The 26,955-nt window shown below is 41.7% G+C and overlaps 1 protein-coding gene across 1 annotated transcript in view; it reads right to left on the bottom strand.

Moving 5' to 3' along the window:
- The window catches only part of NUCB1 (nucleobindin 1), a 51,185-nt gene that overhangs the window by 22,874 nt on the left and 1,356 nt on the right, over positions 1 to 26,955 (bottom strand). Inside the window, exons 2-6 of the mRNA XM_089681817.1 lie at positions 8,354 to 8,465; positions 6,120 to 6,227; positions 3,471 to 3,603; positions 2,114 to 2,217; positions 858 to 1,043 (exon numbers count right to left, since the gene is read on the bottom strand). Of these exons, the coding sequence (XP_089537943.1) occupies positions 858 to 1,043; positions 2,114 to 2,217; positions 3,471 to 3,603; positions 6,120 to 6,227; positions 8,354 to 8,461 (639 nt within the window). The 5' untranslated portion in view covers positions 8,462 to 8,465. The remainder of the gene's footprint in view (positions 1 to 857; positions 1,044 to 2,113; positions 2,218 to 3,470; positions 3,604 to 6,119; positions 6,228 to 8,353; positions 8,466 to 26,955) is intronic.

The raw sequence follows: 26,955 nt of genomic DNA on the forward strand, positions 1-26,955 counted from the left end.
TTTTGTGGAGTTGGTTAAGAGTAAAGTGCTTTAAAACTGAGTACCCCTCCCAACTGCAAGGGTTAACTGCTCATCAGTCCAGGGGCTGATGTATACTATAGACTTACCTTATTCCTTGCTCCCGCAGGCTCCATCCTCTCCAAGGAACAGGTCCTCTGAAGCCTCTTTTCTTCATTACCTAACCAGTCGCAGCTCTCTGTTGTCATCTAGTGCAATGTAGGATGCTAACAGCTTGCCCACATTCCAAAGCGTTAGACAACAGGGAAGAGCAGAAAAGAAAAGGAAACGGTAGGTTTATCACCTTATTCATCATCCCCTGGGCAAATTGAACAGTTACCCCTCGCAAAGAAGGGGGGAGACCCACTGCAAAGGTAATTGTTTTTTATCCCCACAGTTCAGCTTTGAAGTGGAAGTCATGTCCACCAAAGTTTATAAATTTACATTACTAGTAAAGCGTAGGCACAAGTACTTGCATTTGTCTTCACATTAGCTCCTTTGAGCCTTTGGAGGACCCAGATTCCTAAGCCCAGGCCAAAGTAGATGCCAAGTACCAACCCCTTCAGCCCCGTCATAGGTCAGAACCCATTTGGACAGTAGAAGCTCAGACATTTGACAGGTGGAGTTTAATCTCAATTTGGATACAGCCTTGACCTAGGATCCCGGGTGCTTCACAGACACCAAGGAACCCATTTGAAGAGGAGTGTAGGTACTCACAGGGTCTAAAAAGGCACCTACACGTCATCTGTAATGCTTGGTCATATTATATTGAAGGACATAAGTTTACTTTAACTGTCAAAAGGCAGTTTTTACAAGGAAAGCTGATAAAAGAAGAATAATCTATGTTCTGGCATACTTACAGGTACGTTCACTTTGGGATGTTCCCTATGCTTTTTCTTCATCTCTTCAAAGTGAGCCTCTTCCATTTTTCTTTTGTCTTCATCTAGTGACTTGAGATATTCCCTCCTCTCGTGTTCCTTCATCATTTCATAGCGTTTAAACTCTTCATGTCGAGCAGCATCATAGTTTTCAAGATCCTTTGTGGCCTAAGCAAAATCAAACAGGGTTCTCCTGAACTTTTGTGAATATGTCAAGATCATTGTGAGGGTTGTTGTCACAAGGATTAGTGCAACTAGACCAATATTGGTGAGGTGGGCTAAAAAGACCACCAATATGGAAAACTGCCCTGCAGTTCACAAAAAGCTCCCTTGCTAAAACCGAAATTGCTAAATGCTGTGCCATCTGTATTATGTGTGTTTGTAGGCATTTTAAACTAGCATCAGTCAGCCTTTAAACACTTGCAGACCACGCTATAGCTGAAAAATGGCTACAGCACAGTCTTCCAGTTTTGGGAGAATGTCCATGGACATCATCCCAGAACCGTGCCTCCTGAGCTCTGTAACCCCTTTGTTCTTTGGACACAGCTGATCACAGATCATGGAAAAAGGCCAATCACAGTGACCCTTTACAATGTGATCAGCTGTGTCCAATCACAGCTGATCACATGTAAACAGACTTGCCAGTTATCGGCAATCCTCTTCTCACGGTGTTTGTGAGAGAAAGGACAGCCGATAACCGGTAAGGCTGTCAGTACATGTACATGTGTTTACACTGATAATCAGGGCACTGATCATCAGTGCAGACCCATCAGTGCAGCCTCTATAGTGCCTCCTCATCAGTGCAGATCAGTGAAGAAAAATTACTTATTTGCAAAATTTTAGAACAAAGAAAACTTTTATTATTTTTTGCTAAACAAATGAAAAAAGACAAAATATCTTGGAAAAAACAAAACAAAAAAAACACAGCAGTGGTTAAATACCACCAAAAGAAAGCTCTATTTGTCTCAAAAAAATGATAAAAATGTCAATTGGGAACAGTGTTGCATGAAACTGAAAATTGGCCTAGGCAGGAAAGGAGTGAAAGTGCCGGTTATTGAAGTGGGTAATGCTGCTTAGGAACTGTGAATAACTGTGTTCCTGCCAGTTGCTTTATAGCAGGGAATAATGCTCCTTGACATAAGACCCAATCTGATATTTAAACAATGTAGTATATAAACATTCACACAAACCGAGTCGAAAAGAAATCTGGGAACACCCCAATACTATATCATACTTACAGCCTGGATCAGTAATTCCAAATCTCGAGCCTCAAATGTGTGCTGGTTCTGGGGGTCCAAATGCTCAAACTGCTTCAATAAAGCAAGGTGATCAATCTGAACATCTATAGAACACAAATGCAGTCAGATTATTAAAAGTAAACATAATAAAATACTGCAACATGTACCATTTGTCATGAAGCAAAACACTTGTGTGATTAGCTTCCAGCAGAAGCAGCTATTTCCTGACTCATGTGTCACATGCAGTGCTAGGTCTGGAGCAGGATAGCTAAACTTGCAGCACATGAGTTGATGAATGGCAGCTTCTATCAGAGCTTAACCACACAGGCTGCATCCACCACAGTTGTTTTCCGTGGTCTTCCGGGTTTTTCGGTGTTGCTGAGCTCACCGGTGCGTTCCTTCTTTTTAAGAATGTTCCAAATAGTTGTTTTGGCCACGCCTAATGTTTTTGCTATCTCTCTGATGGGTTTGTTTTGTTTTTTCAGCCTAATGATGGCTTGCTTCACTGATAGTGACAGCTATTTGGATCTCATCTTGAGAGTTGACAGCAACAGATTCCAAATGCAAATAGCACACTTGAAATGAACTCTGGACCTTTTATCTGCTCATTGTAATTGGGATAATGAGGGAATAACACACATCTGGCCATGGAACAGCTGAGAAGCCAATTGTCCCATTACTTTTGGTCCCTTAACAAGTGGGAGGCACATATGCAAACTGTTGTAATTCCTACACTGTTCACCCGATTTGGATGTAAATACCCTCAAATTAAAGCTGACAGTCTGCAGTTAAAGCACATCTTGCTCCTTTCATTTCAAATCCATTGTGGTGGTGTATAGAGCCAAAAATGTTAGAATTGTGTCGATGTCCCAATATGTATGGACCTGACTGTAGCACCAACTGTTTGCGCAGCTCTTTACAATATAAATATAGCCAAATCTGTTAAATGTTGGGGCATCTGAGATGGTTCAGGTAGTCTAATTCTTATATGTACTGAATTAGCTCACTCAAGACTATGGGGTACAATGCTTTATCCTAAGTAAATTACACATTTGTTTTGACACATAGGCCTTCTTTTATGTAGTAGATTTTGCCTTTTTTTGGGATGGGGAAGAGTTGAGGCGATTGCTTACAATGTACTTGACTGGAAAGGAGCCACAGTCCCACATTTTGGTAGTTCCATGTGCAAGTAGCCAATGGAAACCAAAATTTGGTATTTTGAGTACACCAAGAGTTTACTTTTTTTTGTTTCTACATGTACTGCTATTCAAAAAAAAAACAAAACAAAACAAAAAAAAAACGCTTTGCACAGTAGGTATGTATCCATTGGATACAATGTGCCTATATCTCTACTTACTTTCCTCCATGGTAGAATCCATCTTGGCTTTGATTAGCATGCGTAGCCTTGAGACTTCCTGTCGTTTGAGCTCGTCCAGTCTGGTCCTCACATGATGACTTACAAAGTCCAGCTCCTTGCTGAGTTTCCCACTCTGAGAAGAGGAGTGGATATAGCCATCAAAGTGAGTTCATAGTGTTTCTATACAGAATGTCTCTTAAAATTATATGAACTAAAAATTAAAATATTTAAAAATAGAATGATAAACATGGCAACATACAGCATATTAATATTTCAGGTTTTCCTTAAAGCCAAAATGGGGGGGGTTATTTTATTTTCACATGGTTAGCTATTCAGCTTTGCTTTACTCCATGAAATAACAAGTGGGGAACTCCCATTGTAAGGCTGCATTCGCACTCATCCATTTTTCTCTTGCTTTTAAAAAAAAGCAGAAGAAAAACATGTGACCATGTATTCCTATGGAACTCTTCACTCTGATCCGTTGCTGGTCGGCTGTGTTTTTTAAAATACTGCTTGCTGCATTTTTGGTGTAGGTTTGATGTGGTATAAAAAATGCACCAAACACACATCTCCTCATTGAAATGAATGGAAAACGTGGCAAAAAGGCATGAAAAATGCATCCACATTGTGTTTTTGATGCGGTTTTTAAATCACATGCCCTGTAAAAAATGCACAGCAAAGGCAGTAAAAATGCATGTGTGTTTTTGCTGTTTTTTTGCTACAAATCAGTGTGAAAGTAGTACAAGCCTGACTTCAACTTTTCAGCTAATGGACTTCAGAGTTTGGATGAACTGTAGTTTAATAGAACAGCTGCGTAGTTTAACCTTATCCTTGCTATGCAATTTTTTCCATTTTTCAAAACAAATGCACAAAAAGGACTTAGACATTTACAAGCAACCCCAAAAATTATATATTTTCCCAAACCAAAGACTCTTCTTCTGAAGACATCAGTGGTCCTCCTTGATGTATCCATCCTATGCAGTTTTAAGACAGTCTTCATATTAAAGCCAAACTTCGCTCAAAAAAAAGTGAAGTACTGCTCATCCTCTCCCTCCCCCGAGCCTGTAACAAAGTTTCAGAATTTTTATGGGGAAAATTTGGTTATGGAACCGGCCCCCACTTCCCCAATACTTGCCTAGGCAAGAATGACATCTTGTCTCACACTCGCAACCGTATCAATACGTCCCACATCCCATGCTGGATTCATCAGAAAGTCAAAGCCAGCTCCCAAATCCAAGATGGTGGCACCGACAATCCAGCGGTGATAATAATCAGAAGACAGTGCTGCCGACTTTTAATTATTAAAATACTGAGTGAAGGTTTTCTTCAAGTGGTTGCTACTGCCAGAACACTAAATTCTGAACTGAGATCTGTATGTTGCTATATTCTCTCAGACCAGGAGATTGGTAAACATGAGATCACTGATGCTCCACTGCTATTCATCCTGAAATTCCTTACAGAGGGTATCTAGGGCCAGGAGGAATAGCGAGGGGGGCTCGGGAGGGGCCAGCAGCAGCTCAAGAGTAAGAGTTTAGTCCTATAGCTCCCCAAAACACTGATGATCACAGGAAAACTAGCTGGCAACATTTAAAACAAACTCTTGCAGTTTTGAGTTATTTTTTTCATTTGAATTCCATGACATATAGTATATATGTCCCGTGCAGTAAAAAAAAAAGTAAAGTAACCCTGTGAAGGCAAAAATATGTGAGCTGCTCCTGCTGGCTTTTTTTTTCAAAGGTGTAGTGGTCAGGGCTGCTAAACCCGTGGCCCGCGACCTCAAACCAGGGCAGAACATGCCTAGAGTAAGCAACCGATTGATCGTGATCTGGGCTTGCTGACCCACCATCCCAGAGTGCATCGAGCTGTTGTTGGGAGCGGAGGAAGCAGGCGGCTATAGAGGGTGATTCTCTTCTTCTCCCTCTTGGTGGCATTCAGCAGCAGGAGGAATAGAATGTTCATTATGCTATTCAATGTCAAAAAATTAACATTCTGAACCATTTCATTTCATTGCGGCTTGTGGCCGGTTAGCAAATCACTCAAGAGGCCCACGCTTTTCAAAAGGTTGAGCACCCCAGGTGTAGGCTCTGGGGCTGTCTTCCTCAACCTGGATTCAACAACTAGTGGTTCAGTGACCTGGCACAAGCTTGGGAGTACAGGAGCTCAGACTTCACTAGCTACTCTAGATCAGTGACTCTCTAGGTAGCAAGGATCAGAATGACAGTCTTGGAGCTTGCACCTTTAAAAAAAAGTTAGTATATAATTGCATCACAATTTTTCATTTCAGCGGACTGTGTTCCAGCAGATTGTAAAGATGAGCAGTGGCAAAGGTATGTCAAACTGCAGGAATTAAGTCCAATGTCTAGAGATATCTTCAGCTGTTATATTTATTTATTTATTTATCGAGTTTATATAGCGCCAAAGGGTTTGCTCAGCGCTGTACAATAGAGGGGGGACAATACATGAAACAGAACAGTATCATCAAACAGCACACGAGGGGTTAGAGGGCCCTACTCTTTCGAGCGTACAATCTATATTAAAACTGTACTTTGTTCCACCAACAAGTCAACAGACAGAATTGCAAATATTAGCTAAGCCAGGACAGCTTGGAAGTGTACCGTACAGATGACTGGCTCTGTTACACAATCTTACCTTAATGTCTTCTGCGTTGGCGGTTTGAAGCTTTTCACGGAAATGGTTGTCTGTCTCCAGCACATCAATTACCTCTTTCAGATAACGATCATAGTACAGGCCAGTGTCCTGTGACAAGACAGAGTGTAGGTGCTGCTAATGGTGTCATCAGGCATTGTATAAATATATATATAAAAAAAAAAAAAATACAACCAAAATTGAAAGTTGCAACTTGTGTTTCCTACAAAGAACACAGCATGTTTGCTCTGTTATGGTTTCTTTATTATCTTTCTTCATTCCAGAAGAGCCAAACTAGAAAATGGTAAAATCCTGCATTATGTGTACACTGAATTTTCAGCAGGGAGAAAAAGAAAAAAACAAAAAAAAACAAAAAGAAGATTTGAGAAGGCCCAAAACAGATACAGCATATGTAAAATGTGTACAGCAAGCTTCCAAGTGCTTTCATGAAAGCTTTAAATCATCCTTAAAAGCACAAGTAGGGCCAAAGCTCTTCTGGTCCTACTTCTCTTGGGGATCACGGGTGTACACTTCGTTCTGAACTCCTGTTACCCCGTTTTCAGCCAACAGAGGGCTACAGGTCGCTGTTGGCTAATGTCACGCAGCCAGTCAAGACTCTGGAGAGATGCCAACTTTAAAAAGGTGGGATCCACCCAGATCCTGACTGACAGCTGACTCAGCCTCTCAACAAGCCACTGAGAGCCTGAGCCAGCCTTTCCCACCCCATCCATAGCCCAGCTCTCCAGTGAATGTCGGAGGGGCAGAACAGAGAGCCGGTGACTGACAGTCACCGGCTCTCTGCTGACTGAAGACCAAGAACTGAGCAGCCAGTCGTCTTTGATTGCTCAGTTCCTGGTCTTAGAGGCGCAGCAGGGGACAGATGTAGCATTGGACCGATACTGCATCCACCTAGGTGATTAAGATTTTTTTTTTTTTTGCATTACTGAACTTCTCTTTTAAAGTAGAACTCCAGCATAAACCTATGTAGTCCTATAATGTCTCCTCCTCCCTCCTAACACCTATGCAGACTAACCTGTGTGAAAAGATGTTTATACCGACCTGTTTCCAACCTGCTACAGTTCAGTCACATGATCTTGTGTGTCAGTCAGCAGCAGCTGCAGGGGAGAGGAAAGAGTGCTCTACAATGGTTGGAAATGGTGATGTCATCCATAGACCCCTATGGCCCATACATTGTCGGCATTCCCTCCTCTTCCTGCAGCCGCCATTGGCTGACACAGGAAGCTGGATCATGTGACCAGACCAGAGCGGGCGGCCTGAAAATAGGTAAATAAATGCATCTTTTTTACACAGGTTAATCAGCATAGGTGTTAGGAAGGGAAGGGGGATATTTTTAAGACTAGATAAGTTCATGCTGGAATTCTACTTTAGGCTCTACACATGCTGTGGTGGTCATGCTTTACTTCATGCCTACAGCAAAATTAACTGAGCATGTCAGGTATGCCAGACAGCACCGCCTGTGAAACTCACCCACTGAAGTTCATGGGACTTTGTTGCAGCCATCAACTAAACATTTGGCCTGCAACTGCCGAGTTGTAATTGTATGAAAATCGATCTTCGGGGGGGAAAAAAAAAACAAAAAAAAACGAAAAACGTCTCCTGAACACCTGGAAGCCACTGGACTACTGCTACAGATTGCTTTTCAGAAAGCTGTTGTCAGCAAAGATATCTTTAAAAAGGCCATATACATGCAGAATCTAGATTGATAAAGAACACTTGTAATAAGATTTACACTCACTAGGTATCATAAAGTGATGGGAAAGTATATTCTTTATTATGCCGAGGACTAAAACTGACAAAGAAGCCACAGTTTTTTTTTTTTAAACTTTGGTAAGAGTAGTTTATTACGTTTATATTCTCCTTGCCTTCAGCTGTAACACATTGGTTTGGTTCGAATCACCTATGGGCAGTCTTGTTGTACCCAAGTCGATCCATGGATTTACTTGGGTACAACCAGCATGTCTTATTCTTACATGTGATTATTGCCAGTGGCTATGCCACTAGCTATAATCATTGTGTTCTCCTGGCAGGGGCCCCCCCCCCACCAGGAGAACATAACAATAGCTCTACGGGAGGGATTCCCCCATCCACACTGACTGTACTGATAGGGGAATCAAGCGATATTCCTTCCTGCAACCCGTGATTGCAAGAAAGAAAATCACATCGTCTATTGCCTGCCTAAAGTACACAGAGTCCACAGAGCTGCAGAAAATACTTACTGCGGATTCAGCAGGACGCTCCTCCTCTTTTTTTGGTGGTGTTCTTTCAATTGGCACAGCGAAGCTGAATCCCAGGATGGGAAACAGCAAAAGATACCGTATCTTCATTGCACTGTAATAAAGAAAAAACAGATATAAATAAATTTCTTTTTTTAACACACTGAATGTGGCAAAAACAACTATTTATGGAACATTTCTATGTTTAAAATCTGAACTCCAGTGAAAGCAAAAATACTCCCCAGCAGTGGGGCTGTTGTAATTCTGAAAGTTCCAGTAAGAGCCATTACATTCCAACCTGGCCTTACACCAAGTTGTAGACCGAGGTCTGAAAGAAGTCAAGCTTCCAACGTGCGGAGCAGTTTACACTGAAAAGCACTCGACCTCCTTCACCCAATCAATTTAAAGCAGAAGTACACTGCATTCTATTTGCTATTTTATTCATTTTTTAACATTCAAAGCAAAATTCCCCCATCCATCCATATCTCCATGCTTTATTTGCAGAGAAATTACTTAAAAAAAAAAAAAAAAAAACACCCCCTTGGCATTTCTGGCCATGCTCATCTTGAGTGAGTCAAGTAGCCCTTAGCTTAGGCAGGAGGGTATGCTTAGCTGAGAAAGCTCCTCCTCCCCTCCTGGGATGTATGACATCATTTGCCTATGCCAGAAACCAGGAAGCAACTGGAGAATTGTAAAAACAAAAAAAGTTTAACACAAGTAATTAATATATCTTCTTATACATTTAATAATGCTAGCAGCATAAGGATTAAAAATAACCCAAGGCTCATTGAGGGAGTAAAGTTCTGCTTTAAGTCCGATGAGAAGCCTAGGCTCCTGTCAGCCAAAAAGATTTCTTAAAGTGGAAAAATAATGTTCTTTCGCAAGGAACATACATTCCATATTAAAGGGATACCAAAGGTTTGGATTTTTTGTTTTAAAAATAGCAAACATATCATGCTTACCTGCTCTGTGCAATGGTTCTGCACACAGCAGCCCCAATCCTCCCCTTCGAGTCCCCCGCTGGAGCTCCTGTCTCCCCCTAACCCCGAGTGCCTCACTAGTGCGTGCTCGCTCCTGAGCCACCTTTGTGTATCTTTTAGACACCCAGAGCATGGCTCATCCCCGCCCCTCACTCCCTCCTCACTGGCTGTGATTGACAGTAGCGGTTGTCAACTGCTGTCTCAGCCAAAAGGGGAGGGAGAGACCCGGGACAGCCATTGCTCTCATGCACTCACTGTATCAGGATCAGGCTCAGGTAAGTAAGAGAACCAAGTGGTTGTAAGGGATCAAGGTTTTTTTACCTTCATGCATTGTATTCATGAAGCTAAGAAACCTTCTCTGTGCAGCATCCCCCCAGCCCCCCTAATCTCACCTCAGCACTCTAGTGGCTCCCGCTGCTCTCAATCACAGCCATTGAGCCAATGAGGAGAAGGGGGTGGGGCTAAGCAGCGGCTTCGTGTGTGAATAGACACACGGAGCAGCAGTTGAGGAGTGCACATGCTTGGGTGCCCCCATAGCAAGGAGGGAGGGACCAGGAATGCTGGAGGGGGACCTGAGAAGAGGAGGATTTGAATTGCTCTTTGTAAACCCACTGCACACAGCAGGTAAGTATAACTTATTTTTTATTTTTTTATTTATTTATTTTTTTTAATTTAAACCTTTAGAATCACTTTATGAAATTATGCTACCAAAATTAACGTGTGCTGTAAATTGTGCAAAAATTATGAGTGCAGCGCTAATTAGTAACTAATAGAACCGTAATACAATATATACTCAATCCCCAAAATAAATCCAAGATACTCAATACATATACAGTGTCATGCATGTATTCCCTCATGGGGAATATCTCGTGCAAAAATCGTGAAAATAAAGTAATATATACTATAATAACATATATACTAATAATAAACAGTGCCACACAAAAAGTGCACAAAGGAATAAACGATAGTTCAAATACGAGAAAAGTCCAAAGTTAATAATAATAATACTGATGATGCTGTGCTTAATGATGAACTTCACACTCCACTCTTCATGCAAAATTATGTGCAGTGTACGTGATTCACACGTGACAATCCTTAACAGCCAAAATGCCCCCTCACCTCCTTCCTTAGACCCCAAGGGGCCAGCACGCTTTCAGGATCACACGATCCTATCAGTATGGATCACTCTCTAGAAAATATCTTCCTCCTCCAGCGTCCACCAGTTTAGCAGCCAGCTCCTCCCAGGGTCATAGTAAGACACAAGCAGAGACCCTCCATAGTGCAACCAGTAATTTTATTGGTAATAGGTATAAAAAGTAGATTTCCACTCACAAAACGATGAATCTTCCAGCCTCCTACCACATGCTATGGGTGTACTGCATGGGTAATACACAAGGTGTTCCAATATGGCCCCCACGCCGGTGGTGACGTCATTTCCGGTGTGGGGGCCATATTGGAACACCCTGTGTATTACCCATGCAGTACACCCATAGCATGTGGTAGGAGGCTGGAAGATTCATCGTTTTGTGAGTGGAAATCTACTTTTTATACCTATTACCAATAAAATGACTGGTTGCACTATGGAGGGTCTCTGCTTGTGTCTTACTATGACCCTGGGAGGAGCTGGCTGCTAAACTGGTGGACGCTGGAGGAGGAAGATATTTTCTAGAGAGTGATCCATACTGATAGGATCGTGTGATCCTGAAAGCGTGCTGGCCCCTTGGGGTCTAAGGAAGGAGGTGAGGGGGCATTTTGGCTGTTAAGGATTGTCACGTGTGAATCACGTACACTGCACATAATTTTGCATGAAGAGTGGAGTGTGAAGTTCATCATTAAGCACAGCATCATCAGTATTATTATTATTAACTTTGGACTTTTCTCGTATTTGAACTATCGTTTATTCCTTTGTGCACTTTTTGTGTGGCACTGTTTATTATTAGTATATATGTTATTATAGTATATATTACTTTATTTTCACGATTTTTGCACGAGATATTCCCCATGAGGGAATACATGCATGACACTGTATATGTATTGAGTATCTTGGATTTATTTTGGGGATTGAGTATATATTGTATTACGGTTCTATTAGTTACTAATTAGCGCTGCACTCATAATTTTTGCACTGTTTATTCACTTATTTTGGGTATAAGCTTAGTGTCAGCAGCTTATGGTTATAGGGTAGGAGTCCTTGTGAGCGCAGGAGGTTTTTTGTAATTATCTGTGTGCTGTAAATTGCCTTCAGCATCCTTGTTCCTTCTTTCTGGAGGCTGCCATTTTGCTGAAGCCCAGAAACCCTGAGCAGCAGTAAATCTTTAGGCTGTCAGCAGATCGGCCTCTACAAAAATCATCACAGTGCCTAAAATTAGAGAGCAACTGAGTATGTGCAGAGCAGGGTGAGACCACGTATTAATGGATTTTAAACAGTATAGGCACTTATTTTTAATGTTTTGCAAAGAAAAAGGGGCCAGCCTGTAGTGATCTAGCAGGACTTAAATTGGTTGTAAAGTTAATTACTCAGAGCAGCATTTTTGAAGAGATGCTAGAATACATTATAAAAACACTGGCATTTACAATGTAAGGAAACCTTGCCTGTAGCTCTTTATTATGCCGTTGATATGCAGGTCACATCACGCCCTTCACAGATCTGCAATTTACAGACCAACAGGTAGGAGGTTCGAGAGCCAGTCAGACATCATTGCAGGAAGTGATGTAATGCCTGTGGCATGGTGTCACTTCCCCCTTTCCCCAGCAAGTCCAATGACACTGTTGGGATGGCCGGGGAGGGGGACGCGCATGTGTGGCTTTAGCCAAAATACGGAAGATACAAACATGCTGTGCGTACAGCGTGCTTGTATCGAAATTCGTGATGACAGGGTACATGGTCTTCCATGCTAGCGTGGTCAGTTTGTTAACAGGATAACAGGAACTGGCAGGATCATCCAGGTAATCAAGAATCACTACTAGCACAAATATGTTATCCCCTCCCTCCTAGATTGTAAGCTCCAAGGAGCATGGCCCTCCTATCCCTCTTGTATTGAACTGTATTGTCTCCCGTTATATTGTAAAGTGCTGAGCAAACTGTTGGCGCTATATAAATCCTGTATAATAATAATTAAACAAATAGCAATAGAGACAGATCCATGATTTTTTATTTTGAGCTTTACAAACACTTTCATTTTCTGACTGTAAGCATGATTCGATTTCAAGCTGCGTAAGGGGTTCTTTACTGTTCGAGCAGTAAGGATGTGGGTTTCTCTTTTTTTTGTTTAGCATTTTTAACAGACTATAAGAGAAACTCTTTTTTCTATGTTTTTGGTCTGTCTCCATTTTACAGTAAAAATTAAAAACCCAGCACTTTTTAAATACCACCAAAGGAAAGCTCTGTCTCAGAAATGGCACAAAATTCATGTGAAAGGCCATTACAGGCTGGTGCTCAAGTGGTTAAAGAGGATCCATGAGGAGAGAAATATAAAGTCAGCCATTGCTCGCTTGTTTTTTTTTTTTTGTTTTTTTTTTTAAAGGTTTTGGTTATAAGCCCGTCTAGTGAGCTGAAATATGAATGTACACTTTATTACAAACCATACCATGAATTTGCACTCACATTGTGAAGGATAAATACAGGCACATCATGCTGCGGGTCAGATGCCGACCGCTCCCAGATGATTTTATTGGACTCCAGATGTGCCTGTATTTATCCTTCACAATGAGTGAAAATTCACAGTATTGGTTCTAATAAAGTGTTAATGGTCTGCACTCAGTGGCGCCTTCTTGATTTTTTTTTCACATGTGACATTGGAGACCTGCTTCTACTCTACCCTGAAGGCTGCCTTGAAGTACTAACCGTCTTGGTGCCCCCGTGGATCTTCTGCTGGACGTAGCAGTGGGCTTTTTATCCCCTCCCCCCTTCACTTTCTTACTCTCCACCCACAGTGGGGATATGGACCTGACAGTGGACATCTAACTTGCGCCAACTCATCTCCATGTATACACAATGAAGTTTGAAACGTCTTAGGCCCCATGTACACGGGACACTTCTGAGCGATGGAAACTGACTGCTGGAAAACTAGGTTAAAAAACATCTGTTAGCCGTGTTTGCATAACATGTTTATGCACGTTTGCGTTTAGAAGCGTTTTTTAAAGATAAGCACAGGAGAACCTTCCAAATGCCCAGAATACACTGAAAAATTGTAAATTATTAACTATTTTAGACTGTTTCAGAGAAATACAAAAAGTAGAAGCAGAGACAGAAGTATGTGTTGAGATTAGCTTAGGTCCGAGTTGCTCATTAACATTTCTTTTGTTTCCAAGGGTGGGAAAGGTGTCTGGTGGAGGGAGTCATTAAGGTCACCTGGCAGGGGGTCTTAATGAGAAATTTGAGGTGTGAATGGTCATTAACATATCTTTTGTTTCCAAGGGTGGGAGAGGTCTGAGGTGTGAATTGGTCATTACAATGTGTAACAAGCTTGGTAGGAACATCCTGTGTTCAGTGTTTTGTCCATCTGAGTACCTTGAAAACGCTTTGCATGCATTTTTCATGATGAAAAAAGGCTCTGCACAGCATCGGGAATTGGAAGAGTTAAAGGGTACCAGGCTGCGGCTAACTTCATTGGCTGGCACAAGACGACATCACTCCTGTACAAGCTCAGGGGTTCAGTCATCCCAGCACACAGAATCTTAGCTGGAATGTACATGGAGATGCGCATTCTAAAGACTGCACACAGGCAGGTAGGTAGGTTTACGTTACTGCATGAGAGACCCTGCCGGCTCGCAGTTTTGTAATTGAAGACTTTAGTTCCACTTTACCCGTCATTCCTGCATGCTTGTTCCAGCTCAGTGACTCTATAGGTGGTGAACCCAGGTTCAGGTTGATGGCCCCAGGGCCTGGTTACTCTTTACTGGTTACTCCCATTAATTTCTCCTCCTACTGAATGGCTTTATACTGAACAACTCTTTTCTAAATCTTTTAGACAAGCCTTGGTATAGTTCTGGCACAGGAGCTTTATATTCAATGTGCCTGCGTGGGTTTCCTTGGGTACTCCGCTTTCCTCCCACACTCCAAAGACATGCTGGTAGGTTAATTGGATCCTGTCTAAATTGTCCCTAGTATGTGTATGTATGAATGTGAATTAGGGACCGTAGATTGTACGCCCCTTGAGGGTTAGGGACTGTGAATGTACGATATATATGTAGAGCGCTGCGTAAATTGACGGCACTATATAAGTACCTGGAATAAATAAATAAATCCTAGAACAATGGTGAATGAGGTTTTTCATGGCAATGTCAATTAAATGAATAATTTAGAGAAAGCACACACCACAGTGACGGTATAATGCCAGAGGCAAGCAAACAAGTCCTACCTCGTTCTTACTCAAGAATTTTTCTTCACATGAAGAATGATTGAAAATGTATAGTGTGGCAGGAGTATGGAGCATTCACTTCAAAAGAAGGCCCAAGTTATCCTTATTAGAGATTAATGACAATAAACAACTTTGGGGGATTGTATGGAAAAGTCTGTCGATAAGAAAATGGTCTACAGCGACCAGTCATCTTTTAAAATTAGTACTCAACTTTTAAAAGTAACGCATGAATGCAACAGTCCGATGCCCACGAGATCCCTCGCTGGCACCAGAATTTTCTCAGGTGTCAGTCTTTGGCCATCTCGATTGGCCAGCACAGGATGATGTCACTCCTATGCATGTGCAGGAGTTCAGTACATCTCTGCACACAAGGCACTGTGCCATAATGTAAAGTGGGCTATGCATTCGCAGCTAAGTGTACAATTTAAAGTGGAACTAACCCTTCTATACTTTATAGCCAAAGAAGCTGCCATCTTAGCCCGTTTGATCTGTAGTTGTGTGATCAGTGTTGACACCAGCCATTTGATGGCTTGATAGATCGGTTAAGAGCACAAGCAAACATGACAATTAGCATTCATGGCATGCCTTTAATGTAACGGTTTTTCAAAACTTCTTTGGCCTTTTTTGAAAAAAAAAAAAACTTAAAAGTCAGCAGCTAGAAATACTGCAGCTGCTGACTTTTCAATAAAAAGGAGACTCGCCTGTCCATGGGTCCAGCGCCATGCTCACCGAGACGATCCTTCACCAGTCTTCAGGTCCCTGGCATGTTTACTGTGGACAGCTGGCTGCGATTCTATGCTGCGTCAAAGCAGACTGCCCACTATGGATGCGTGAGCTGCACTGCGCTTTGTGAATGATCCTGTAGCCTTCTGGGACCTGTGACATGTCCAAAAAGGTTGCGGGCGGGGCAGTGATGGGAAGATTTTCTGGTGGAAATGGGAGCAGGTACCTGTCAAAACCCAGTACCCAACCACTCCAAAAACAAAAATGCCGAAAACAGAAGAGGAGGGAGGCGGAGGGCATAAAGCGCAACTTCCCCTTTAGGGTGAAGTTCCGCTTTACATCTGTGGGTTCCACGTTAAAGAAGACTGAGAGCAGACAGTTAGGTTTATTTTATTGCTGAAGGGGCATTGCAAGTCTCTTCTGCAATAAAAAGCCTGCCTGCTTGCAGTTTCTTCATTTCAGCTTTTAGTTCTAAGTTTAGTTCCATTTTAACAGTTTTACTTGCAAAAGGTTTTGTAATTCTGAACAGCCACTCTTGTGACACACACCCCTGCCAGTCAGGCGATCACTCTGCAACTTTCTGCTTTAGGGCTCATGTACGCAGGGGTTTGGAAAACTCTTCTGAACGATGGAAACTGACTGCTGGAAAACGTAGGTTAAAAAACGTCAATTCAGATGCGTTTGCATACCACGTTTATACGCATTTCTGTGAGTTTAGAAGCATTTTTATAAGAGAACCTCAGGAGACCTTCCCAAATGCCCAGAATGCACTGAAAATAGAACAAAATTTACTATTTCAGACATTTTGGAAAAATAGAGAGCGTATGTGCTGAGATTATCTGTCTTTTCTGGTTGTATTCACTATGGATCCCATCATGAGCATAATGCGGCACGTTCTACCATTTTTTCCTTTACGAGAAACCTGGAACTGACTGCGCTGGTGTACCGGGTCCATTTGAATACATGGAAACCGCTTTGCGTGCATTTCTGATGATGAAAAAAGGCTCTGGACAGCATCTGGACATGGAACAGTTAAAAAACGCTTCTAAACGCAGCGCTTATAATTGCGGTTAACCGCGTTTACAAGCGTTTGGCATTTGAAACACCAGTAAAATCTACTCCTGAACGCAAGTTTGATCCATTAAAAAAAAAATAACTGTAAACTCAACTACCTGTAAACGACTGTGTGTACATGGACACATAGGAAAACATTAGGGAGAGTTCAGGGGCTGCTGAAAAAAGTTTAGGAGTTGCAGTGCACATGAGCCCTTAGCAAAACAAATATTGCGTCCTATAAATCAGGAAACATATGGTTTGAATTTTCAGTTGTATTTCTGAAAGCGTATCGAAACCCAAAAATAAAAAGTGTCATATTACAGTTTGCCAATCCTTATATGTGGTTTCATTGGTTTTCTATTTTCAATGTTTCTTTCACCTACTGATTATTATTATAATACAGGATTTATATGGTGCAAACAGTTTGCTCAGAGCTTTACAATATAACGGGAGACAATACAGTTCAATACAAGAGGGTTAGGAGGGCCCTGCTCCTGATCCTGCCAGTAACACTTTCTATCCCTTGAGTGACAAAGCTCACTTACTGTACTATGTCAATAGAGGAGCAGTGTTGTCACATCAGGACAGGTAGCGGTTTATGGTTACAGAACTGCAGAACACCTCCCCATCTCTATAACATGAAGGGTGCTCTATAGTCCACTCAGAGAACTGGGAACAATGGCTGATAGGAGTGCAGCACGGGTAGCGTGCACAGGGAGTGATCAGCTCATACACATGATTTCTGGCAGGATCAACAAGTAATGTTTGCACATAAAAAAAAAGCACTTTGAATGGTATACAATAACAGGAACAAATAGGAGAAGGCCCTTGTTAGGATGTACGCACTTCAAGAACAGAATGTGTACTGCCAGCTCAAACATACCAGAACTCACTGCACACAACTTGGCCAAAGGCACCTGACGGTGCAATACCCTGTTCTGGCTTTTCAATGAGAAGGATGGACTGACTGTCACAAGCAGATCTAACAATTAGTTGTAAATCTCTATGTATATGAATGACCCCTTGATATTTTTGAGGGATCGGTTCTCAACTGAGCAACAGATCAGGTTGAGAGGGTCACTTTAAAGGGTCAGGCCACCAAAATTTGACCTTTCAGCTTTGTCACCTTTAAAAGGGTCAGGCCACTAAAAACTGACATTCTAGGTTTGTGTAGATTCCCTCTGGCAGCAAGGTTGTTATACTTGAGTTTCCAGCTCTGCCAGACTTCAGATTAAGAAGGCGTCTCACTCTCCCGGCTAGATTCCATCACAGATGATAGAGAGAACACAGCTGGAGTCCTTATAAGAAACTAATGTGTAATTCAATCTGTTATTGGCTAAAATAAATAATAAAGCCACACCAAACTCTGTTAAGAAAAAAAAAAAAATCTGACTTCCTATCAGAGGGTGGTTAAATGCATTCTCCATGAAGCCATTGTATGTAGGGACGCAGCCACCCTCTCTTGCTCACTCCTCAGATGGACTATGGGATTTGTAGTGTTCACATGCACAGTGACTGCAACTAACATGCACTGCTCATTCCAAATAAACAGAAGTGAGGAAGGAAAAGGAAAGGTTCGGGAGGGTGTTACATGGAGGCGGAAAAACACAGCAAGAAAATTTCATTAAAAACAGATTACAGAACAGATTATGTGTATGGATTACATTTGGAGATAAAATTTATAGTTTACCGTCACTTTAATAAGGTTTACGGTACTTATCCCTTTTTTTTTTTTAAATTTTTCTATTTCAATGGTTTTTATTCATTTTTAAACAGTATAAAAGAGAGGCAATAAAACACGCCCACGCAGGGGCTATCAATTGCACAGATAAAAAAAAAATGCAAAATAAAAAAAAAACAAAAAAAAAAAAACAGTGCTCTAATGCCAACAGGGCAAAAGGTACGCCCACGCAGAGGCGATCAATGGCACATAAGTTACAAAACATTACTGTAACTGACTAGAACAACTAAATGCAGCAGGTCAGTCACACCAAAACAGAGAGAGAATGAAAAAAGAAGAAAGGTAGGAAGAAAAGAAAGAGAAAAAAAAAAAAAAAAGGAAGGGCAAAGAGCAGGGGTCCAAGAGTGCCAATACCGAACGCCATTACATCCCCAGACTAGCCGGGGAGAGTGTGGGAAAGGCATATTGCAACCACGGCTCCCAAATTTTCAAAAATTTCCGTTGGGAGTCGTTGCAGATACTGGACATCTGTTTGTTGAGCATCATAGTGGTCATACGATCCCGCACCCCCTGAAGAGGGACAAACGGACTCTTCCAGGCCTGAGCAATTGTTCTAGTGGCCGATAAAAACAGATAGGAAGCCAACTTCTGCTGATGAGCCAAGAGGCCCGGTATTAGGCAATGAAGCAAAGCATTTTTTTTTTAATTTTTAAATAAAACTACATCTAATGTCAACAGAAATGTAAGCGAACTGTCTGGCAGAAGTTGTCATTGAAGTTCAGAGGTCACATTATCACTGTCCTTTTAGGTAGCCCATATGACTGGTGTCTGTATGTACAGATTATGGACTTTGCCAGGACTTCCCCCATTCTCTGGAACTCACTACCCTAATCCATCAGACTGTCACCTACCCTCCTCACCTTTAGGCGCACCCTGAAAACCCATCTCTTCAGGGAAGCCTACCCCACCCTCACCTAACAGCCGATCTCCTCCACTCCATCCCCCACAGCCACTTCCTCCTGTACCACTCCCCCCCCCCTCCTAGATTGTAAGCTCGAAAGAGCAGGGCCCTTGAACCCCTCGTGTATTGTTTTGTTACTGTATTGTCTCATGTTCTGTCCCCCCCGCTATTGTACAGCGCTGAGCAAACCTTTCTGGCGCTATATAAATAATGTATAATAATATAATAATTATGGCACATCACCCTTCAGTTATTACATACAATGCTTTTGGCTACAAGTGTGTAATTATTTAATCCAATAATGCCAGAGTGCCTGAAGTTCAAAGTATAGATAACGTTTTCCAAGAGAATGTGTTCTTCAGATGTAAAAATAAGGAGGGCTAAACGTCTCATATCAGTACAAATGTGCAAGAGAAGGGTGTTCACCTCACACCATCTAAACCAACAAGTACAATGGCAAACTGGGTGGAGCCCGGACGGAACGAGCGGGGCGGAGCCCCCCCGGACGAAACGAGCGGGGCGGAGCCCCCCCGGACGAAACGAGCGGGGCGGAGCCCCCCCGGACGAAACGAGCGGGGCGGAGCCCCCCCCGGACGAAACGAGCGGGGCGGAGCCCCCCCGGACGAAACGAGCGGGGCGGAGCCCCCCCGGACGAAACGAGCGGGGCGGAGCCCCCCCGGACGAAACGAGCGGGGCGGAGCCCCCCCGGACAAAACGAGCGGGGCAGAGCCCCCCCGGACAAAACGAGCGGGCGGAGCAGGACTCACACAGATGGGAGGTTTGCCTCCAGACTTCTGTCTGGTCAGAATGAGAAGCTTTGCTGGATAGACATGGGTTGTAATACAGAACAATATCTAAACTATATTTAAAATGGTTCTTAAGCCTCAACATTTTTTTTTACCTTGATGCAATCCCTGCATTGAGGTAAAAAAAATGTTTAGGTACTAGTATCCTACTAACGCCCCCTTATACTCACCTGAGCTCTCACTTGATCCAGCACTGTGCCCATCAGAAGTGGCTGTCTCTGCTCTCACAGACTTTGCTGAGGCAGTGGCAGCCATTGGCTCCAGATGCCGTCATTCAAATCCTGTGATGAGGGAGCAGGGAACATGGCAGAGCCGCACTGTGTGTCTATAGATGCAGAAAATGCAGCTCAAGGTCCAGCCCGTAGGTGTGTCACAATAAGAGGCAGCTTCCTATGGTGGCACACCAAGGAGAGGAGGAGCCAGGAACACCAGCAGGGAACCCCAGAAGCATAGAGCAGGTGAGTATAACATGTTTTATTTATAAAAAAAATAAAATGATACTTTACAGCCACTTTAATATTTTCTACATGTATGAATAAGTATAAGTGACTGCCCAAATGATTCAATATTGTGTTCACATTCTCTGAAAAACAAAAATCTGGTCCTTGCAAAGCTAAATAAACCAAAAAGATGAATTTAATAGTTATTCTTCTTACCGTGGATCAAAGCAGACTAGAGGAACGTTCTTTGCTCTTCAGTGAAACAGAAATGCTATGTGACACTGGCTAGTATTGTTAGATACTTATACAGCGCTTTACATATTTATTACACATTCACATCAGTCCCTGCCCTCGAGGCGTACAATCTAAGGTCCCTACCTCACATTGATACACATGCTAGGGCCAATTTAGAAGGGAGCCAATTAACCTACCTGCATGTCTTTGGATTGGCAGGAAACCGGTATACATGGCGGAAACCCACGCAGGCACAGTGAGAACATGCCAGACTCCAGGCAGATAGTGCTGTGGTTGGGGTTCGAACCGATGACCCCAATGCTGCCAGTTGGAAGTGCTACTTAGCCACTGTGCTGCCCAAAATAGTAATGGACTTCATTCACTTTGAGATTTGCTTAACTTTTATGGCCTTTTACGGATCTGAATACAGTTGAGTAATGATCAGTAAGGGTACTTTCACACTGCTCTGTAGCAAAATCGCAGGGAAAAAAGCATTTGTGTTTTTCCTGCGATTCAGATGCATTTCAAGTGCACTTCTGGTGCATTTTTGATTGCCTGCACCTATAAATAAATTAAAAAAAAAAAAAAAAAAAAAAAAAAAAAAGGACTCGTGACTCAAAAAGGCCCCAAGAAAACACAAAATGAGGTGCGTTTTTTGCAGCACTTACTATTCATTTCAATGTGGAGTTGCATTTTTTGTACGGTTTTAAAAGCCGCATCAAGGATGCAGCATGCAGAACTTTTCAAAACACACCGCATCCGAAGCGCAGTAATGTGAATGGGATTTAAAAAGGGAAACATTTTTCTTCCAAGATAAAAACCAATCAGTGTGAAAGGGCCCCAATACAGCATGAAGCAGAGCTGGAAATTAAAAATAAAACATTTTACGTTTGATTTCAGTCAATTCCGTGTATACGCACGTATACCGCAACACTGGCAATAAGAAAAGGATGAGGGAGATTTTTACATGCGTCTACCCAAGGTTTGTACAGAATATTTTACTCAAGAACTTTCTATCAACAAAATCCTGAGTACAGACATCAGTAAATGATTACATCCGTGTGTAACTGGCCAAACAATGCATTCAATTTAACCAGGCAGGTCCTGGCATTACATAGATCATGGCCGATGTAAAGGCGATTGTACCATCAGATTGTAGAGTGTATGGTCACCAGTAAGACATGTGTAAATACACTCTAAGGTGTGGGACTGGTTTTAGATTGAATGCTCCTATGATCCAGCTCGTTTTTTCCTCCAGTTTGTTGTAGAGCCTGCCATCTGCATCCTTCTTGTATTTTGTGTACAGCACTACACCATATGTTGGTGCTTTATAAAGGATAATAATAATAAAATAATAAAGGATATAATAATAAAAATAATCCAGCATGTAAACCATGAAATGGCCCTGATGCCCAGCCACCCAAATCCTGGGGGTGTCATTCTTCATGTTGGAGATGACTTACTGCTACCTCACTAGGCTCCTAATATCACCGGGACGCCACTAAAGTCTACTACACGTAATTAGAAAATTGAACAAAAAATACTGCTGTGGAAGTGATTGTATGATAATCTGATTGTTAGCACACAGCTTTCGCCAGCCAATCACAACAGTCTATCTGAAACTATCCAAAGGGACAAAACACAGAAATTTTTCTCATATGATACCAGAACGTACTATTTTACCAGTTCTGCGCCACCCTATGGCAGAAATACTGCTACAGGGCGGCAAGGGTGTGCAAAATCACATACATACATACAGTCAGGTCCATAAATATTGGGACATGGACACAATTCTAACATTTTTGGCTCTATACACCACCACAATGGATTTGAAATGAAATGAACAAGATGTGCTTTAACTGCAGACTGTCAGCTTTAATTTGAGGGTATTTACATCCAAATCAGGTAAACGGTGTAGGAATTACAACAGTTTGCATATGTGCCTCCCACTTGTTAAGGGACCAAAAGTAATGGAACAATTGGCTTCTCAGCTGTTCCATGGCCAGGTGTGTGTTATTCCCTCATTATCCCAATTACAATGAGCAGATAAAAGGTCCAGAGTTCATTTCAAGTGTGCTATTTGCATTTGGATCTGTTGCTGTCAACTCTGAAGATGAGATCCAAAAAGCTGTCACTATCGGTGAAGCAAGCCATCATTAGGCTGAAAAAACAAAACAAACCCATCAGACAGATAGCAAAAACATTAGGAGTGGCCAAAACAACTGTTTGGAACATTCTTAAAAAGAAGGAATGCACCGGTGAGCTCAACAACACCAAAAGACCCAGAAGACCACGGAAAACAACTGTGGTGGATGACCAAAGAATTCTTTCCCTGGTGAAGAAAACATCCTTCACAACAGTTGGCCAGATCAGGAACACTCTCCAGGAGGTAGGTGTATGTGTGTCAAAGTCAACAATCAAGAGAAGACTTCACCAGAGTGAATACAGAGGGTTCACCACAAGATGTAAACCATTGGTGAGCCTATAAAACAGGAAGGCCAGATTAGAGTTTGCCAAACGACATCTAAAAAAGCCTTCACAGTTCTGGAACAACATCCTATGGACAGATGAGACCAAGATCAACTTGTACCAGAGTGATGGGAAGAGAAGAGTATGGAGAAGGAAAGGAACTGCTCATGATCCTAAGCATACCACCTCATCAGTGAAGCATGGTGGTGGTAGTGTCATGGCGTGGGCATGTATGGCTGCCAATGGAACTGCTTCTCTTGTATTTATTGATGATGTGACTGCTGACAAAAGCAGCAGGATGAATTCTGAAGTGTTTCGGGAATATTATCTGCTCATATTCAGCCAAATGCTTCACAACTCATTGGACGCCGCTTCACAGTGCAGATGGACAATGACCCAAAGCATACTGCAAAAGCAACCAAAGAGTTTAAGGGAAAGAAGTGGAATGTTATGCAATGGCCAAGTCAATCACCTGACCTGAATCCGATTGAGCATGCATTTCACTTGCTGAAGACAAAACTGAAGGGAAAATGCCCCAAGAACAAGCAGGAACTGAAGACAGTTGCAGTAGAGCATCACCAGGGATGAAACCCAGCGTCTGCTGATGTCTATGCGTTCCAGACTTCAGACTGTAATTAACTGGAAAGGATTTGCAACCAAGTATTAAAAAGTGAAAGTTTGATTTATGATTATTATTCTGTCCCATTACTTTTGGTCCCTTAACAAGTGGGAGGCACATATGCAAACTGTTGTAATTCCTACACCGTTCACCTGATTTGGATATAGATACCCTCAAATTAAAGCTGACAGTCTGCAGTTAAAGCACATCTTGTTCGTTTCATTTCAAATCCATTGTGGTGGTGTATAGAGCCAAAAATGTTAGAATTGTGTCAATGTCCCAATATTTATGGACCTGACTGTACATATATATATATATATATACATACATACACACACACACACACGTGATTTTGCAGTTAGGGGGTGATCCACGCCGCCATTTACGGCCTCAGCTGTCAATCACCGAGTCCCGGCTGGTGATTACTCGCTGACACCCGGTGATCGTCGAGTATCTCTGGCGGGAGAGAGACCTGTATGTAAACAATACAGATCTCTCCCCTGTCAGCTCCTGCACACTGCTTTGTATATCTCTGCATAGCAGTGTTCTTACAGTGCAGCACACACAAAGCCTCCATAGTAAAACAGCACAAAGTTAACCCCTTCCTGCTCAGTGCCATTAGTACAGTGTCAGTGCTGACATCCCCCAGTGACATCAAGTCAGTTCCCCCCAGCGTCAGAATGTCCGCCGCAGTCCTACTATAAGTCACTGATCGCCGCCACTACTAGTAAAAAAAAAAAAAAAAAATTCCTAGTATATGTAAACCACCATTTGTAGATGCTATAACTTTCACATAAACCAATTAATTTACATGTAATGGGATTTTTTTTTTTAGCAAAGACATAGCAGAATACATTTTGGCCTAAATTTATGACAAAATTAGATTTTTTTAAAAAAAATTTCACTGGACAGGTTTAATAGCAAAAAGTAAAAATTATTGTTTTTTTTTTTCAAAATAGTCAGCTTTTTTTTTTTTTTAATTTATAGCCAGGGTGGATAGAAATCAATGATTTAAAAAATAAATTAAAAAAAAAAGATTTTTTTCTTTTATAAAATCAGATTTTTTTATTTTTATCAAATTTATTTTAAATAAATGCTTTCGGAGTAAAAATCTATCTAAAGATAATTTTCTATTTAGGATACATTAATAATTTAGTTTATTCAGCATGAGATGGAGCTTAGTTATGTAGCATGAGGCTGTATATTCTGCAATATTGACATTTTTGGTAAACTCATTTAATGAATCCAAGCTCTGCAAGCTGAGATAACATGCAGTGTATTGATGGATTCACACAATTTCACAGTAACCATGAAAAAAAACAAAACATGAAATAAAAGAATTTAATCCAACTAGGTGTGATTAACCTAAAATCGGATATGATATCGTGGTTTTACTAACCTGACAGCTGCTTATTCTAAAAAGGAAACCTTCATTTGGTTTGCAAATATTAAAGATTCTAACTACCAGCATGAATGAGTCGGATTCCTTACATTTAAAGAGCACCTGTCATTTAGATCCATCACGGAAGCGCCTGTTAACGGGGCATCCACTCACCTGCCACATCCCTCACCTTGTTGTGTTACTACCGCATCTCCAGCCGTCCCATTAAAGTGAATGGGAGTGTCAGTGAGTCAACAGCAGGTCAGAGGGGGAGCAGCTGCGGGACAGAGATGACAGTTGCTCTTTAACCACTTCAAGTCCGGACACTTTCACCCCCTTCCTGTACCAGGCCTATTTTCAGCGCTATCACACTTTGAATGACAAATTGCGCGGTCATGCAACACTGTACCCATATGAATTTTTTATTAGCATTTTTTTGAGACAGATAAAGCTTTATTTTGGTGGTATTTATTCACCACTGGGATTTTTATTTTTTCTTGCTACATAAATTAAAAAGTCCAAAAATTTTGAAAAAAAATGTTTTTCCTATACAATTTTGCACATAAATAAGATTTCATCATAAATCTTAGCCAAAATTTATTCAGTTATATTTTTAGTAAAAATAACCCAAATTAGTTTATAACCAAAAATTATAATTTTTAAAAAAAATGTTTTACTTAATTTTTTTATATTATTATTTACGTTTTTTTTTTTTTTTTTTTACATACTGTCACCCTAGCAGTACAGTGTACCATGGTGACACTGTACTACTTGGGTTGTGATGAATATTTTTTTTTCTTTTTACACTGATTGCTTTTACATCCATAAAGGCTGTAAAATCAATCATTTCTCCTCTCTGGCTGCATTCTTGCAGAAATACTGTGAGAGCTGTGACTAGTCACAGCTTGTCACATGGTACAAGGCTGTTGTGAATAGCCTTGTACCATGTGACCTCTGTGATCATTCACAGATTTCACACATAGTAAGCAATGATGTCACAAGTGACATCATTGCTTACTACTCTGCATGTGATCACTGATTGGCCCATCAGTGATCACATGATCAGGACCTCGCACAGAGGTCCCGTACGACGATCGGTGTTCCACTGTGTCCGAAAGACACAGCGGGCACCGGATCGCGGTGCTGCGCGCTCCCAAGGAGCACGCACAGAGGGCGGGGATGCCGTTTATAAATGTCCACCCACCCCTGCACTGCCACCGCCAGGCCGTTGTGTATACAATGGCCAGACAGGAGGTGGTTAAAAATTATGATTGAAATCGAGCCTTTTCACTAGAGATATAAATCGTGATTTAAATCAAATCCACCCTGTTTGTAGCTCAAAAAATAAAAAACACACAGGTGATCAAATACCACCGAAAGAAATCTCTATTTGTGGGGGCAGAAAAAAGGATGCAGTGTTGCATGGCTGCGCAATTGTCACTTAAATTACCAAGGAAAAACAAAAGATAAGTGAGCGCTTATGTGATACTGTATAATAAGCAGCGGCTGTACACCAGAAAAGGCACCGTATCAAACCTTCAATAGCATATATGTGAAAAGGGAGGTGCAGCGCTGTATAACTAAACAAATATTGAATGATTACACAATAGTAAACAGTGACTGTAAGTTAATAATGCCACTAGATGGTGGCTATAAGGTGAAGAGAGTGAAAACAGTCCAATGAAGGGGTGCTCTTAAGATCCGGGGTGATCTTCAGACGTCCAATGTACAGGACCATCAGGTGATAAAATATAAAGACTGCGCACTCACCAGATACGCAATCTTTATGCGCATTTGTATGAAAATATCACTAGACCTCCTGTGTCATCCTGGTCTGGTCAGATCTGGTCAGCATAAAGATGGCCGCCGGGGCCCCTCGTGGCGCCGGCGGTGAA

The sequence above is a fragment of the Staurois parvus genome, unplaced genomic scaffold (genome assembly GCF_062004578.1).
Source record: "Staurois parvus isolate SC_StPar_1 unplaced genomic scaffold, SC_StPar_1.0 ptg000279l, whole genome shotgun sequence".
NCBI classification, from domain to species: domain Eukaryota; kingdom Metazoa; phylum Chordata; class Amphibia; order Anura; family Ranidae; genus Staurois; species Staurois parvus.